Source organism: Panulirus ornatus, chromosome 67, assembly GCF_036320965.1.
Source record: "Panulirus ornatus isolate Po-2019 chromosome 67, ASM3632096v1, whole genome shotgun sequence".
NCBI lineage: Eukaryota > Metazoa > Arthropoda > Malacostraca > Decapoda > Palinuridae > Panulirus > Panulirus ornatus.
This window is the reverse complement of record NC_092290.1, coordinates 6,287,917-6,306,084: the sequence shown is the minus strand read 5'-3', so window position 1 is coordinate 6,306,084 and position 18,168 is coordinate 6,287,917. Positions and strand designations below refer to the sequence as shown.

At 47.5% G+C, this 18,168-nt stretch overlaps 1 protein-coding gene across 3 annotated transcripts in view; it reads right to left on the bottom strand.

The window, feature by feature from the left end:
* Nucleotides 1-330: 330 nt before the first annotated feature.
* Nucleotides 331-18,168, bottom strand: part of LOC139747214 (glutamate receptor ionotropic, NMDA 2C-like) — a 60,227-nt gene continuing 42,389 nt past the window's right edge. The window contains exons 11-14 of one of the 3 annotated variants that reach the window (XM_071659247.1): nt 10,196-10,386; nt 9,423-9,674; nt 5,762-5,869; nt 331-3,444 (exon numbers count right to left, since the gene is read on the bottom strand). In XM_071659247.1, the coding sequence (XP_071515348.1) occupies nt 3,390-3,444; nt 5,762-5,869; nt 9,423-9,674; nt 10,196-10,386 (606 nt within the window). In that variant the 3' untranslated portion in view covers nt 331-3,389. Of the gene's footprint in view, nt 3,445-5,761; nt 5,870-7,018; nt 7,136-9,422; nt 9,675-10,195; nt 10,387-18,168 lie in introns of all 3 variants that reach the window. The other 2 variants (XM_071659248.1, XM_071659249.1) reach the window with 2 other exon arrangements.

Here is an 18,168-nt window from a genome sequence, read left to right as displayed (position 1 = left end):
GAGCAAAAAGCTATTGAAAAATATTCATGTTTCACCTCTTCACATTTTCTTCAGCCCCCCCTTTTTGTGTACGAAAATAACAATTACTGCCACCATGATCCGTTTCCACGACTGAAAAGGCCTCAAGGAAGACCATATTCTCATCCCCCCACCCCTTCCATTACGGTCCAAATCTCTTGGGGAGGGTAGAACGCCCCCTTTCCTCCTCCCGGGTCGACTATGTGTCCGCAGACGCTCCCACACCACGGAAGCATTCCACGGGTAAACAAACCAACCTCTTCATTAACCAACATCTCGTTTTCCATGAAGAGGAAAAGAGGAAGGAATGAATGAGAGAGAGAGAGAGAGAGAGAGAGAGAGAGAGAGAGAGAGAGAGAGAGAGAGAGAGAGAGAGAGAGAGAGAGAGAATAGAGAGTCTTTCCCAAACCAAAACAATAAAAACACATCGGTGTACTCTTGACCCAATATATACATAATCATGTCAATGTATCCAGATATGTATATACATATATATAAAACTCTTCGTTGGGAAACACTTAACACGTATTGATCATTGCTTCCATCCTTCCTACACACTACCTTGAGCATATAAATCTTCAAATGTCTTACAGATAATACGTGAGTCGTAGCGACCTTCTCGTTATTAAAAAAGGAAAAAAAAAAATGGGGGGTTCGGCAGCCGAGGGGGAGAAAAACATATAAATTTCACAGGAATCAATCAAAATCATCAATGAAGAAACACTAATAGAAAAAAAAATTCAATATTTGGGCCAATATGAACTTCCCCTATGACGAAGCACAGAGAACAGTGAACACAGAACACTTGCTCTGGTATATCAAAACACACGTTAAAATCAATCAATACACCAGAATCAGACGAAGTCAGAAGAACCATGTTAAATCATACCATTAACATTTAGATGGAAACGAATGAGATTAACACCACCACAACAGACCCCACTCACACTTGAAGGCGATGGGGGAAACGCCTCTGCACCAATAAGCAAAAATAAGGGGAATTTAACAAGTGTATGGGAAAGGACTAGAGAGTGAGAGAGCACATACAGGGTACATATTAGTACCTGTATATACGTATGGTCATGGTGTTGAGAAAGTACATAAACGGAGGGACAGAGTGGGAGTTCTACACTACGGGATTGGAGATCTATGCTGTATACAGGAGGGAGGGACATGACAGTATGGCCCAAACATCTGTCATAAGGGTAAGGAAGAAAATATAATGCACGTAATTTCAAGAGGGGATTTTGCAAGTAGCCGGATATAAAGAAGTATGTTTGATACCCGAAAGAGACGATGGTGTAAAAATGAAAATGTGATAATGGGGTGAAGTGCTGATGACGACAATATACATCACAAACAGAAAGATAAGATAAGGACAACTGTTTTATAAACGAAAAAAAATAATCCAATTTCTTTTTCAAAAGACCCCAATCTTCCAAGGGTTATTACAACCCATTTTCAGATGTTCTACAACTCAGTATTCCGAAAATAAGTGTCAATGACTTGTAAAGAAAGTAAACCTGTTTACATGTCAGATTTAATTAGAAAAGAAACAATCACAGAGCAATGGCTTACACAAAGTAGAGAAATGACTCAATGATAATAACAACACACGAGAATGAACTGGCTTTCGTCTTTCGAGGAACGTCTCAATCCAAAGGAGTCTACATACATTTCCCCTGCTACTGAACGTAGCGCAGCCTTGGGATACAAGAGCCTTAGTAACACCAGGGACGCCCCTCTCATGAAAATTGGTCCTGAGGGTAATCTTACGTTAGGAAATGAATGGTCACTTTCAACCAATGTAAAACAATGGGCCATACAATTTTATTCTTAAAAAAATTGTTTTATAATTCTATTAGAAGTATTTATCAATTTCATTCTTTAAAAAAAAAATATCAAATAATTCTATTAGAAGTTAAGGATTTATCAACTACAGATCAAACGTTGCTTTCCCCTTTTTGAACTTCCTTCTTCATCCAGGCCTGACGGAAGTCCAACCACAGACCGAAACATGTGTGTGGGATCTTGTGCATAGTGTGCTTAACGTGTAAAGAAAAAAAAAAACAAATGACAAAAGACTCCGTTAGTCTTGCAAAACACTTCTGCAAGTCTGGTTTGACATGATGAATCGCCTACCATTTCACGATGAATCCTATCATAGAATGAGATTACTGAGTATGGCATGTTCTCAAAATCAAATAACGTGTCTCTCTCACTCACTCACTCACTCTCTCTCTCTCGTATGTGACTTCACTGACAAGTGTTGACATACAAAAACACAAAGGGGGTGGGGGGGTCTTATAAAACATACGCACTCTACAAATTAATATGGCATCTGGTCTTGCCAACTGTGTTCAATATATATATATATATATATATATATATATATATATATATATATATACAGGTCTTCCTTGTACTTACTTCTGCCTCAGTCTAATGGTAAGATAAGCTTACACAAGAGTAATACTGAAACAAAGGGAAAATCTCACTCCAGAGATTGGACATGGAAGGGAAGAAATAAAGAAAAGAAACTCGCTTTTCTGAAGCGATTCGGATGTCTCATGTTTACTGTCTGTAAGGTCTGTTTTAGCACCATCTTACACATTGTAATAAGACTCCTCGATAATGCCAACTTCAATGTTTGTTTTGTTTTTTCTTTCACTCACATTGATCAATAACAATACAAGATTACCATCAAACAGTTTTGCAATCACTCATTTGCATGAGGATCTTCCAAAGTTATACTCTGTCCACTATCATACCAATGTGTTTTTCACTACTTCGCATGCATGGTTTTCTATGCATTACAATGGGGTATGGAAATAAAATTAAAAACCACCTCACTTTTATAAACATTTTGCTTTGCTTTACAAAGCATAACGTCAACAAGAAGAAAACCATTTCCTTCAGTACCAGAAGCAGAAATGTCCAGTTTCAAAACAGATCTGGGTACAGGAAAACTCAACGGGGTTATCTTATATATTGTCCAGTCAGAACCACGAGTTAACCTGCATCTCTACTGTTGTGAGTACGGTCGCCAGCCACACAGCATCTCCAATATGAGTACCTTAATGGTCAACAAGCATATATATATATATATATATATATATATATATATATATATATATATATATATATATATATATATATACATATATATCAGCCTGTTGTACGAGAGGTGTCGACTACATGTAAGCCTGCTTCCAGACGCGTTGGACAAGAGATCATTTCGCTGTGCTTGCACTCAGGAAGACGCCGGCCCTCAGAGTGCTTGCAATCAGGAAGACGACGGTACCTCAGAGTGCTTGCACTCAGGAAGACGCCCGGCCTCAGAGTTCTTGCACTCAGGAAGACGACGGCCCTCAAAGTACCGTCTCCAGCTCGGCTACCTCGCGTTTTCGATGCCTCCAGCCACTGCTGCGAGGGGTGACAAAAGTGAATAGGCTGCATTAGTACAAAGGGAAAAAATAAATAAATAAATACAGAAATGTGTGTTATATTCTCTCTCTTAAGTTTGAGTACACAAGCACTGTAGGTCACACACACACACACACACACACACACACACACACACACACACACACACACACACACATTAAGGTAAATCTAAAAGCTATTATCAATGTATTAACAGATTTCTTTGGTCATCGTGGGGTTCCGTACGTATAGCGGCTAAATTTATTATATATATAAAAACCCACAGCGTCAACATGATGGAAAATGGGACACCACTTAAATTCGGTTATGAGATACATTTACGTAATACGTAATAATAAGATACATTAACGTATTCAAACCCAAATTATTCTATGATACAATGTTGTTAGATGAAAGTTGTTTAATTTTTTCCCACTTAACAACCTAAAAAACCTAAGATAACATATAACTATTCAAATTCATAACCTGCCTTACGAAGAACAAGTGGATACACTGGGCAGTTTAATGTGTATTATTTTGGTTCTTAAATATGAGAATTTTTACCAAATTATCCAACCAATATTAACGAAAATATATATATTTTGAACGTACGTAAAAAGAAAACGAAACCTAGCCAAGGACCACCATCTTTATAACCTCCTGAAGGTATATACAACCCCATAACCATCTTGATAACCTCCTGAAGGTGTATACAACCACCATAACCATCTTCATAACCTCCTGAAGGTATATACAACCCCACAACCATCTTCATAACCTCCTGAAGGTATATACAACCCCATAACCATCTTGATAACCTCCTGAAGGTGTATACAACCACCATAACCATCTTCATAACCTCCTGAAGGTATATACAAGCCCATAACCATCTTTATAACCTCCTGAAGGTATATACAAGCCCATAACCATCTTCATAACCTCCTGAAGGTATATACAAGCCCATAACCATCTTCATAACCTCCTGAAGGTATATACAAGCCCATAACCATCTTCATAACCTCCTGAAGGTATATACAACCCCATAACCATCTTGATAACCTCCTGAAGGTATATACAACCCCATAACCATCTTCATAACCTCCTGAAGGTATATACAACCCCATAACCATCTTCATAACCTCCTGAAGGTATATACAAGCCCATAACCATCTTTATAACCTCCTGAAGGTATATACAAGCCCATAACCATCTTGATAACCTCCTGAAGGTATATACAACCCCATAACCATCTTGATAACCTCCTGAAGGTATATACAACCCCATAACCATCTTGATAACCTCCTGAAGGTATATACAACCCCATAACCATCTTCATAACCTCCTGAAGGTGTATACAACCTCCATAACCATCTTCATAACCTCCTTAAGGTGTATACAACCTCCATAACCAATCACCAACGTCTTTTATCCGGACACCTTGACACCCCTGTTATTGCGCTGCCCGATGCCAGGGGGAAATTATGTTTGTGTGGCGCACGAGGCTCGATGTAAGAAGGTGTTAACTCTTTCGAAAACAATTTTCTTTTTTTTGCCCGTGGTCGGTTTTATGCTCGGCCAATCTGGCTTCACCGATATATATAAAAAAAAAAAGGAAGTCTATGATCGCTATCGATAACCATGTATATATCTTTGCCAGAGTTAACCCTTATCTCAAATTTCGAGACTTTCTCGTTGAATTTTACCCTGTCATCTTGGAGTTACTATCTATTTTGTTACACGAATGGACACCTACATTAAAGCAATTTACTCAGGAAAAACTAAAAGTAAAAGTCTTTGCATGAAGGATATATATATATCTTTCTTTCATACTATTCGCCCTTTCCCGCGTTAGCGAGGTAGCGTTAAGAACAGAGGACTGGGCCTTTGAGGGAATATCCTCACCTGGCCCCGGCTTCTCTGTTCCTTCTTTTGGAAAATTAAAAAAAAAAAAAAACTACAGACTGATCCAGAAAAAAACACACAGAAAAATAGTAATTGCTTGTTAGAAAGCGTTCTCTCCGTGGGCTAGGGTGACTATAACGGTAAGGTGGGTAGGGTGTAAGAGAAATTAAACAATTGAACTCTTGATTTTCAAGGGAAAAAAAGGCGGTTCATATTTCCATGTACCCATTTAAATATTAAAGATGGATTTTGGGTTGGTAAGTCTATATATATATTTATCCTGCCTTTAGTTCTATTCTTAGTACCGTCTGTTAAACATGTCTCCTGTGTGGTTTCTAGAACTTATCTCCTAAGAATGCTGTCAGTTAAGGATAAATGCAGGAAAACAAACATGGCTGCAGGATCTCGGACATACCTCGCGGCTAAGAGGGGCCCTCTGATTGGCTCGTTGGTGGTCACGTGATTACGCGTCATGTCCCTGGGCTTGGTGTAGTCGGCCGGCGCAGACGCAGTCGAGCTGTTCCTGGAAGCAGATCAAATGGTCAACGTCTGATGCTGCTGGTGTACGTGGATGTCTCTTAACTGATATTGCAAGCTTAATTAATATTACAGACTGAGTGTGAACGAATGTGGCCTTTGTTGTGTTTTCCAAGCGCGGGGGGGAGGGGAGGTGCCATTTCATGTGTGGCGTGGTGGCGACGGGAATGGATGAAGGCAGCAAGTATGAATATGTACATGTGTATATATGTATATGTCTGTGTATGTATATGTACGTTGAAATGTATAGGTGTGTATATGTGCGTGTGTGGACGTGTATGTATATACACGTGTACGTGGGTGGGTTGGGCCAACATTCTTTCGCCTGTTTCCTTGCGCTACCTCGCTAACGCGGGATACGGCGACTAAGTCTAATAAATAAACTTCCACGACTACAAACACCCACTGAACACACCGGGACGACCCCTTGAATACGACTTTGGGAATAATACTGACAAAATTCTCAGAGGTCGTACCGTCGTGCTCAAGGTGGTGAAACATATATATATTTTACCCTTTAGAATGTTTAATCTCGATTCAATAACTGATCTATTTCCGTCTGAGTAACTGAAGATGGAGTAAATAGTCCTTATGTAAACATAATTCACGTGAAATACCTAGTGACTTTAGCTATGGGATCAGTAGAAACCTCACTGTAATGCTCACAGTAAAAAAAAAATTACATTGGCGCTATAATGAATTACGTTAATCGCTAATTAATTACGTTAATCGGTAGAAACAAAGAGTCAAATTAAAGAATACATAGAAAACGTTTCACTTCTCATCATAAATGAAATATTTTGTATAGATCAATGGTGTTAAAAACTGCAATTTCCCTCGCTTCAACATGTTACAATGTTTAATGTACAGAAAGTCAGACAAGATCCCAATTCTGTTGGCAGAGTGAGGGCTTTGTACGGGGACGAAAAAAAAAAATTTAAATTTTAGTGTCACATTGGAACACAAAAAAAATTTATTCCTAAAAAAAATTTATGCAAATACCTCCAGGACATACGTGAGAGCAAAAACACGACGGAACTGGATGGAAAATACTTGCGAATAGTGTACGAAACGTGTGTTTTCTTTGTGTTCAGTGGCATACCATTAGAAAACGGGGATATGAAACAGTACGTACCTTAGGGTGGCGCGGAGGTGGAGGTGGGAGGCGGAGGTGGTGGTGGAGCTGCTGACTGAGGCTGTGGTGGCCACAGCTGTGGTGGATGTGGTTGGTGTGGTGGCTTGCATGCAGCAGCTGCACATGCATGGGTCAGGCAAGCCCAGGAGGGTGGATCCACGGGTGGTTATAACAGGAAAGCCACATTTATATACATGCCCAGCTCTATATATATATATATATACAAATAGGTGTAGCGAGGGTAACTGGTTTATGTGTATATATATAAACTAGTCACAGGCAGCCATGCAGGGAGCAAATATGGGTTAGGTGACGAGAATAATATGTTGAGACTCATCATAATGGGTTAATGGAGAATTTGCTTTGAAGTCCATTAAAAAAATGCAAGATCTCAAATGCATTCCTCATTATTTCATGTGCGGCGGGGTGGCGACGAGAATGGATGAAGGCAGCACGTATGAATATGTACATATGTGTATATGTCTATGTCTTTGTCCGTATATGTATGTATACGTTGAAATGTATAGGTGTGTATATATGTGCGTGTGTGGGCGTTTATGTATATACATGTGTATGTGGGTGGGTTGGGCCATTCTTTCGTCTGTTTCCTTGCGCTATCTCGCTAACGCGGGAGACAGCGATTAAGTACAATAAATAAGTAAAATAAATAAAATCATATATATACACGACCTTATGAAAAAATTTTCCTGGGGCTCGTGCAGACTCAAGGCTGCGCTACAATCAGTAGCAGGGAAAGGAAGCGTTCTTCGAGAAGATCATACACCAATGACGCTACCTCGCCGAGGTTGACCTTTTCGACCCGCGGGGCTACCACAAGCAGGCAGAGTCCGGTAGCGCCATCACAGAAGCAATAAAAACTACACAAAGACCAATATTTGCATACGAAATTATTCATTTTTATTTCCACAAGCAAACTTTACGCGTCTATCACTACAGAAATGGCGGCAAAATAAACAGACAGGAGACATCTTACATAAAATTACAAGTGGACGAAATAACTGTATAAAAATTTTACAGAATTACTTTTGGAAGAACAATAAAAGAACTTGAGGATAATAATAATAATAATAATAATAATAATAATAATAATAATAATAATAACAATAATACTAATATTACTAATAAAATATAATAATAATAATAATAATAACAATAATAATAATAATAATAATAATAATAATAATAATAATCATAATAATAATAATATCAATGATAATAAAAACAACAATAATAATAATAATAATGAAAGCCAAATTGCTGGAGGGAAGCACAAACACATGCTACACTCACGCTGCTGCAACAGCTGGCCACTGGTGCATGCAAGCATGCACAACTGAGAGTTGCTTTCCAGGCCGAACCTAACCTGACTTACCTTGCCAACACCGGGCGTGTGTGTGTGTGTGTGTGTGTGTGTGTGTGTGTGTGTGTGTGTGTGTGTGTCATACTCTGGGGGTAAAGAAAACTTACTTCCACCACATCTTGCGAGCGAGGCAGGGAGGGGGCCTTCGTGCCTCCATCCCACCCTCCCAAGCTATACACAGCTAGGACTCTCTCCTCTCTCTCTCTCTCTCTCTCTCTCTCTCTCTCTCTCTTCTCCTCCGCCTCCTCCAGGATCCGACGGATGTGGAAGGGGATTACTGGAGCAGCCCCTTCCTCCTCCTCCTTCTCCTGAACCCCACCTCCTCATGCCTCCTCCTCCTTTCCCCCTCCTCCTCCAGCGTCCTAAGAAGATCCCCCTCCCCTCATCTCCTCCCCCCTTACACCTTGTTGTGGCCTCCCTCGTGTGCCGGGGGGGGGGGGCTTACGTGGGAGACACTGACGAAGGACAAGGGCAAGAAGAGGGGGAAGGAGGGCCGCGCCGCCCCTACACATGCCGCTGACGACACGACGAACACTGCGGGGGGCAAACAGCACGACATGACACATGTTCCTCCCAACCACCACGCATTCAGTGACGGATGGATCGTGTGACGGCAGGACGGGGCATAAACAGCACTGTGTGACGACAGAACCCACACACCACAGCACTGTGTGACGACAGAACCCACACACCACAGTAGTGTGACGACAGAACCCACACACCACAGCACTGTGTGACGACGGAACCCACACACCACAGCACTGTGTGACGACAGAACCCACACACCACAGCACTGTGTGACGACAGAACCCACACACCACAGCACTGTGTGACGACAGAACCCACACACCACAGCACTGTGTGACGGCAGGAGGAACCACACACCACAGCACTGTGTGACGACAGGAGGAACCACACACCACAGCACTGTGTGACGGCAGGAGGAACCACACACCACAGCACTGTGTGACGACAGGAGGAACCAGACAGATGATAGGGATTGTGAGGTCGACGCCTCCTTACCCATCCTCCTCCTCCTCCTCCTCGTCTCCCTGAGCGGGTAGACCTCGGCTGGCGTCGTCTCCCCAGAGCTCCTCCTCGTCCTCGTCCTCCTCCTCCTCCCAGGGTTCCTCCTCTCCCCCCAGCGGAGGGTCGTCGTCGTGGGTTCCAGCGGCGGGGTGGCCCTCATCGAAGTCCTGCTCCTGGGGGCTGGAGGAAGGGCGGGCGTCCGTGGCGCAGGGCCCGAGCCAGCAGAGCGGCAGCCGGAGTGGTCGTCTGCGTCGTGGTTATTTGAAGGAGATTAAGCCACAGAGGAGACCGATGGTCCCTTCCTTCCCCCCATAATAACAAAGACCATTCAGCAAACCCTCGTCATGGTCCACGCCCTTGGCTTTCAGCCCTCCAAGGCTCGTTCCCAGCACCTCCCAGTCCTCCAAGGCTCGCCGCCCCTTAGCCCTCCCAAGACCTACTTACCCCTAGTCTCCAAGGCTCGTCCCCAGGCCTCCAAGACTTATCCCGAGGCCTCTTAAGGATTACTCCTAGCCCTCCAAGCCTCGCCCCCAGTCCTCCAAGCCTCACCCCCGGCCCTCCAAGCCTCGCTAAATTCCCTTCAAGGCTTACCCTCAAATCTTTCCAGCCTCGCCCCCTAGCCCTCCAAGGCTCGCCCTCGGCCCTCCAAGACTCTCCTTCAGCCATCCAAGCCTCTCCCCCCACCAGTCCTCCAAGGGTTACCCTCCAACCCTCCAAGCCCTGCCCCCCAATCCTCGCCCTCAGGTAAACAAGCGCGTGTCACTTACCTCCTCTGCGGCCTGAGGCCGTGTGTCACCAGCTGCTTCTCCAGGTGCTGGATCCTGAGCCGGGCCATGTCCAGTTCGTGCTTGACCTTCCACAGGTGGGTGTCGCAGAGCGGGTCCTGGCACCGGTGGGTCTTCAGCACGTCCTGCGCCTCCAGCACCGCCCCTCGGAAGCTCAGCGACTTGCCCATGCTCTGTAGGTGGAGGAGACGGTAGAGGGAGGAGACGGTAGGTGGAGGAGACGGTAGAGGGAGGAGACGGTAGGTGGAGGAGACGGTAGAGGGAGGAGACGGTAGGTGGAGGAGACGGTAGGCGGAGGAGACGGTAGATGGAGGAGACGGTAGGTGGAGGAGACGGTAGAGGGAGGAGACGGTAGAGGGAGGAGACGGTAGGTGGAGGAGATGGTAGGCGGAGGAGACGGTAGATGGAGGAGACGGTAGGTGGAGGACACGGTAGGTTGAGGAGACGGTAGGTGGAGGAGACGGTAGGTGGAGGAGACGGTAGGTGGAGGAGACGGTAGGTGGAGGAGACGGTAGGTGGTGGTGGCGGGTCTTGGTGGGAGGGAAGACACACACACACACACACACACACACACACACACACACACGGTGCGCGCGTGGCTCAAACAATCTACCTGTCGCCACGTCTAACCTGCTTGTGGGTAGCGTCTACGGTGAGAGATGGGTGCTTGAAGGCAGAAGGAGGAGGAGGAGGAGGAGGAGGGAGGAGGGTGGTTAGTTAGAAGCATGTGGCAGCATCTTACCACATGTGTGTGTGTGTGTGTGTGTGTGTGTGTAGAGGGGGGGAACCTGCTTACAGGACCGTGGTCTACTCACGTGACTATGACAATCGTTCTGACAACAAGTTCGATTTCTCTCAAAAGTTCTGAGAGAAAACTTTGTCCATGATGCCAGCACGAAGCTTGAAAGATATGAGGAGGGGGAAGGGGGTAGAAGGAAGCTTTCCCGAAGAATGAGGTGGAGGGGGCGGGGCTGTGAGGGGAGAGCTAATGAGTTCAGGCAGTCACTCATGCACTGACCGTGAGGGACGCTGGTCTTTTCTGGAAATTATAAAATATATATATATAAAAAAAATAAAGAATCGAGACGGCAAAGAAGAACGGCTGAGCCGGGAGTCGAATCCCAGCGTCTCTCTCTGAGAGAGAGAGAGAGAGAGAGAGAGAGAGAGAGAGAGAGAGAGAGAGAGAGAGAGAGAGAGAGAGAGAGAGAGAGCGGAGCCGCACGATTCATTCACCGACTTCAAAACTTGGTCAAGGCTGAAGACAAAGACGAAGACGAAGAGGAGGAGGAGGAGGAACCTTCCCTCTCCCCTTGATGTGCGTTAATTCACTTACGTGTGTGTGTGTGTGTGTGTGTGTGTAAAATGGGCTGGGCAGATACGGCAGGAGGGAGGGAGCAAGAAGGTGGGGCAGAAGGAAAGGGAGTAGGCGAGAGGAGGAGGAGGAGGAGGAGGAAGGAAGGAATAAGGGGAACGGGGTAGGGAAGGAGAGCAACAGATGTGCGCGACACAGACAGACTGATAGACAGACAGACGCACGCCGGCTATCGGTAATACAGAATCAGACGTAGGCTAAGACGTACACAAGACCTGGTGACGACAAAAAAACCCTGAATGGATCTTATGGACTCTTGAAGACGACTGACTCCGGCGCATTCGTTCCCCCGGTACTCCGAGACGCCACGTCAACACTGCCCTAACGTGCCATCCTATTGCGCTACGATGTCTCAATCAACACTGCCGCCGCCCCACGCGCCCTCGCCGCCCCCCAACAAGACGTCGCCCTATTGCTTATATAAGACGTGACATCCACACACACGACCCCCAAGACGTCCGTCGCTCCAATACTCCGAAATGTCGCATCAACACGACCTCTCCAAGACTCCTCCATCCAGTCAACGACTCCCCTACAAAGGAGGTCACCACTGGGGGAGGAGGAGGAGGAGGAGGTCCTCATCCTCCGGCTGACGACACACGCCTGCTGAGGGACGCGTCGCTGAAGTGTTATGATAGGCTACAGCAGCAGCAGGAGGAGGAGGAGGAGCCGCCGCGCGCGCGCCACACGAACCCACTCCTGCCAGCGGTGAACCCTGGGTGAGGCAGGACCTACCACACACATCAACAAGGTGACTCGTGAGTACGTCAGGGGGGCCAAGGGCTTGGTGGAGGTAGAGGAGAGGGAGAAGGGAGAGTTAAGGATACTGTGATATATAGATGTGGGAGTGAGAGGGAGTGAGGGAGGAGGGTCTGGGGTGGTGAGGGAGTGATGGGAGCAACGTGAGGAGTGAGGGACAGAATCTGGCGAGAGCGTGATAAACCCAAGAACTGGACGAGGTGATAAAACGGGAGAAAAATGAGGAACAGGGAGAAGGACGAAGAAAGAGTGTGTGATGCGAGGAAAACACAAGGAGAGGGAAGGGAAGGGAAAGAGATGGGAAGGGGAAAGAGAAGGAAAGGGAAAGAGATGGGAAGGGGAAGATAAGGGAAGGAGAGGAGATGATTTACGATACACAAAGAGAATGTCGGTCTGTCGGTGAGGTTCATCCCGGCGTCAGGTAGACACATAAGGAACGGCGCAAAATCGGTTTGGATCTGAAGTCCTGATGATGACGCCATTGTCACCCAAACAAGATGTTGTTTACCTGGCGGTGCACACTGAGAGTACGTGCACAGAGACATACACACACACACACACACAATACCCGTCCATCCCCCAATCCACAGGAGCCAGACACTTGACCCCCAGCTGGTGTGGCGGACGCGCTGTGGTTCACAGTACACACACACACACTCTCTCTCTCTCTCCCTCTCTCTCTCTCTCTCTCTCTCTCTCTCTCTCTCTCTCTCTCTCTCTCTCAAGATGAGGAGTGACAGGCCACAACGGGAGGCAAGAGGAGTTAGAGCAGCCTGGACATGACAGCGCGCGAGGTTGTCGTCAGCCAGGAGGACATGATAAGCCGTGGGGCAATCATCTGGTCCCACGGCACGAGCCACCGTGGAGGAAGACCTGCTCTGTTCATGACATTTTTAGTACCTGGTGAATCCTTCCTGACCCTCCGAGGATCTCCAGCCCTTCGTGAACATGAGGACATGGCATACCGGGAGGACTATCCAGCCCTTCGTGAACATGAATGAGGACATGTCATACCGGGAGGACTATCCAGCCCTTCGTGAACATGAGGACATGTCATACTGGGAGGCATATCCAGCCCTTCGTGAACATGAGGACATGTCATACTGGGAGGCATATCCAGCCCTTCGTGAACACGAGGACATGTCATACTGGGAGGCATATCCAGCCCTTCGTGAACATGAGGACGTGTCATACCGGGAGGCATATCCAGCCCTTCGTGAACATGAGGACATGTCATACTGGGAGGCATATCCAGCCCTTCGTGAACATGAGGGCATGTCATACTGGTAATAAAGACATCAACTTTACTTTTCTTATTTTCCCTGGCACGTCCCAGCGCCCTCCCCACCAACACGGGACCTTGGCTATATCACGCCGACGGAAGGAGTGGAGAGGGGGAGGGTGAGTGGGGCAGGAGGAACTATACTTGCTCCTAGCAACCGAAGGATGGAGGAGGGACGGGGCTGTGGGATGAGGAATATAGGCGAGTTAAAACAGAGGAACCGATGGACCGAGAGGAACCTAACCCAAATGCCATCGTGTCTCAGGCTCTCGCTCGCGACCACGGGAGGAGGAGGAGGAGGAGGAGGAGGAGGCGCCCAGTTAGGCAGCAAATTTGCACACCTCTCCTCTAACACCGCAAGAACATTTCCATACGTATATGTATGACGTACTTCATATGTATGACGTACTTCATATGTATGACGTTATTCATATGTATGACGTTATTCATATGTACGGCGTTGTTCATATGTATGACGTAATTCATATGTATGACGTTACCCATATGTATGACGTTATTCATATGTACGGCGTTGTTCCATCACCTCCGTCCACACGGGAGTGCGTGGATGGTGCCCGCCCCTCGGTGACGGTGAGGTGGAATCAATTAATGTCGAATCCCGCAATAAAAACCTTGACGATCGCGGGGATTAGGTGTGTGTGTGTGTGTGTGTGTGTGTGTGTGTGTGTGTGTGTGTTTATATGAGATTTCGCCCTTTATTACAATTGATTTTTATTTTTCCAACCCGTGATTAACCTTCGACGCACACAGCCCACGGTTGTTCAGGGCTGGTGAGGGGCGTCCTGCTGCGTCTGTGAAGACTGGTGTGCGAGATTGTGAGGGCGTGTAGCTGTGTCTGTGAGAGACGTGGGCGTGCAGCCGTGTCTGTGAGGCTTGCTGTGTGTGATAGACGTGGGCGTGCACCTTCGTCTGCGAGGACTGGTGTGTGAGAGACGTGGGCGTGCACCTTCGTCTACGAGGACTGGCGTGTACGGAAGACGTGGGCGTGCACCTGCGTCTACGAGGACTGGCGTGTACGGAAGACGTGGGCGTGCACCTGCGTCTGCGAGGACTGGCGTGTGCCACAGAGGAGACGCAAGCGTCCAGGCGTGTCTGCGTCAGAGCGTCTGTCCGAGACGCAGCCGGGAGGCCTTGTGGGTATGTATACGTTCCCTCAAGGACTGAGCCTTTGACAGTAAAAGCCTCGGATATTCCCCTCCGATTACTGACGATTTTTGCGTCTTCCGTTCCCCCCCCAACACACACACGCACGCGCACACACACACACACACGGCAAACCGGAGCCTGATTACATATTCAAAGGAGAGAGAGAGAGAGAGAGAGAGAGAGAGAGAGAGAGAGAGAGAGAGAGAGAGAGAGAGAGAGAGAGAGAGAGAGAGAGAGGGTTGGTTGGCCCTGGGAACGTGGGACTGACAGCATCGTTGGGTCTACAAATTAACTGCGAAAAGACTCGGAGGAGAGAGAGAGGGAGAGAGAGAGATGAGCTGAGAGAGAGAGAGAGAGAGAGAGAGAGAGAGAGAGAGAGAGAGAGAGAGAGAGAGAGAGAGAGAGAGAGAGAGAGAGAGAGAGAGAGACTCCTGCTGGCAGTGACAGCCACGGCAATCCCGGAATCCTTCATCTGATATGCCTGAGGGAGGTTGAATTCCTGGCCGGGGGTGGGTTGGCGGGGTAGGGTTGAGTGAGATGGAAGATGGGGATGTTTACAGGGGAGGTGATGGGTCATGGACGATGGGGTGATGGGGGGTGTATGAGGGTGATGGGGTGGAAGGGGACTTTCATGGACTTATGGGGTGATGGGAAGGGGCTCCGGTGTGACGTGAATGGGGGACCCTGTGACTTATTACACTGCAGCCAAAGTCTGATCATACTGAGGAAAAGCTACCACAACATAATGTGATACATGGGGGGAGAGGAACATGAGATTACCAAACTTACAGCATATGACAAGTAAGTTCCACTTACACATAACATGGTCCAATTGCAGGATAAGTTCCATTGGTATGGCCATTTTCCACTTATATAGCTCCACTCATACAGTCAGTTCCACTTACACAGCCAGTTCCGCCAGTATACAAAGTTTCATCACTTCGTTAACGGGTCACACTTGAACAGAGAAAGTTCAATTCCAGGACGAAAAGTTTCCACACTCGGACACCTGTTGCGTATGTGTTCGTTCGCTCTGGTTCCTGGCTTCCATCATACACTCGCTATGTGGCCGCCTCACTCACTCACTCACCCACCTCCTCCCACATCCTCACGGTTCACACTGACACACACACTCACTCACACGCACGGACCAGCAAGTGATGACCTCTCCCTCACACCTCACACTCCCCAGCAGTGATGTGCTCACACACACACACACACACACACACACACACACACACACACACACAAAACCCAGAGTTACAGTGACCTTGACAACTCAGACATGACCCTATCAAAAGGTCAGCAGAACGGAAGGTCCCAACATCGTCGTAACCAGGGGGGGGGGGGGGGGGTCGTCATACCGTGGTACTTAAAAGGTCGTAAGGTCGTCCAGCTCAAGAGGTCACCCTCCCTCTCCAGCACGACCACCAGCGCACGGGATGAAGCCCACTATCTCCGAAGGCCCACGCTACATCCCAGCATCAGGCAGGGGGAGAGGGATGCGTTTATCTTGGAGGTTCCTTGATTAACTTCTGCTGTTGGGTGACGGGGGGGCGACCTCTTCCCCCTTGAGGAGGAGGAGGAGGAGGAGGAATAGGAGGAGGAGGAGGAAGACGAGGAGGAGGAGGAGGAATAGGAGGAGGAGAGAGGGGTCATGGAAGCACCGTTCCAGGAGTCACTTCCAGCCACCCTTATCCCCTTTCCTCTCCCACCACACACACAGCGACGCTCCTCTTTTAACTCCCCGGTAAACTCGAGGGGACGGGGCGATCGTCCACTCCCCACTTCACCCCATCATTTGAGGGGCTACTCTTCTCTCCCCAAGATTTTACCTCCTGTTAACTCGGTGCGCCCCTCCGCCTCGCTGGTCCAGACAGGGGAGGAGGGAGCCTACGTCTCCCAACCCGTCCACCAGGACGGAGAGCCTGTCTCCCCTGATTTCCCCAAAGACGAGACAGCAGGTCGTGCTGTCAGCCCTCCCCGTCTTGAGACAGGGCGCCACGCCTCCTCTACATGACCGACCATCATCCCTCCTCCTCCTCCTCCTTCTTAATTCTCCAGTAGGAGGAAATGCTCCCTCACCCCGCCGCCGCCCCCCCAGCACACCGCCAGCAGTAGGGGCGGCCCCCCTACCGCATCCAGGGGCATGGCTCTCTCTCTCTCTCTCTCTCTCTCTCTCTCTCTCTCTCTTTCCTCAAGTCCCTGAAAGAGGCTGCCCCTTACTTTCCACGTCCCTGGAATAGGGTATCCCTTCCTCCCTAAACCCCTGAGGGAAAAAAAAGTCACTCTCCTTAAAGTCCTTGAAATCAGGTGTGCCTTTTTTTTCCCCTTTAAGTCCCTAAAACAGGATGCCTCCCCGCCTTCAGCCCCTAAATCAGGATGCCTCCCACCCCTTTAAGCCCCTAAATCACGATGCCTCGTCCTTTAAGGCCCTTAAAACAGGACGACTCCCCCCTCCTCCTTAAATCCCAGAGGAGCGTCCTTGTTCCCTAAGTCCCTAAGACTTGGTGGCCCACCTGCCCCACCCCCACCATCCTGGTGGTTCCTCCTCCCCCACACACACACACCCTTCCATGGCCACGGTGGCCACCGCTGCTGGCTGAACCCCTTCCAGCCGACACAGGGGCGTCTCGCCCTCCCAAGCCCTGAGAAAACAAAGTGAACCGCCAGTTCGTCATGATCCTGATTAATTTGCATCGTTAATGTGCAACGACTTCGAGAGACGGAAGATAAAAACTATAGCTTCATTAAACTCTTTCATATATATATTTATATATCTATATCTATCTATTATCTATCTATCTATCTATCTATATATATATATATATATATATATATATATATATATATATATATATATATATATATATATATATATATATATTGGAAAGGATCACAATTTTGCGCGTGATCAAGATATTCGTAAGAGTCCACGGGGGAAAATGAAACACGATAAGTCGCCAAGTGCACTTTCGTGTCATAATCACATCATCAGGGGAGACACAGAAGAGAAATATAACAGTCAGTTGATATACATCGAGGAGACGTAGCTAGGACGCCATCTGGTAAACACAAGTCTTGGTAATGGAGCTGTACATTAGATAGAGCATGAGTGACGGACCAAGGGCCTGAGCGAGGGGGACCAGTGTTTAAATGACCAAGGTCTGAACACCCTGTGGTGGACGCGTGGGGGGGGGGGGGGGAGGTGTCTAAGCAGCAAGGGAAATCACACAAGCCCATGTCAGTCTATATGTCTGTAGGGAAACCACGGGGTGAGGGGTATGGAAGAAAGAGGAGGGAGGAGGATGAGGATGAGGAGGAGGAGGGGAGATATATAATAAACTAGGAAGTCCGGCTTCGAGTTCTGTGTGT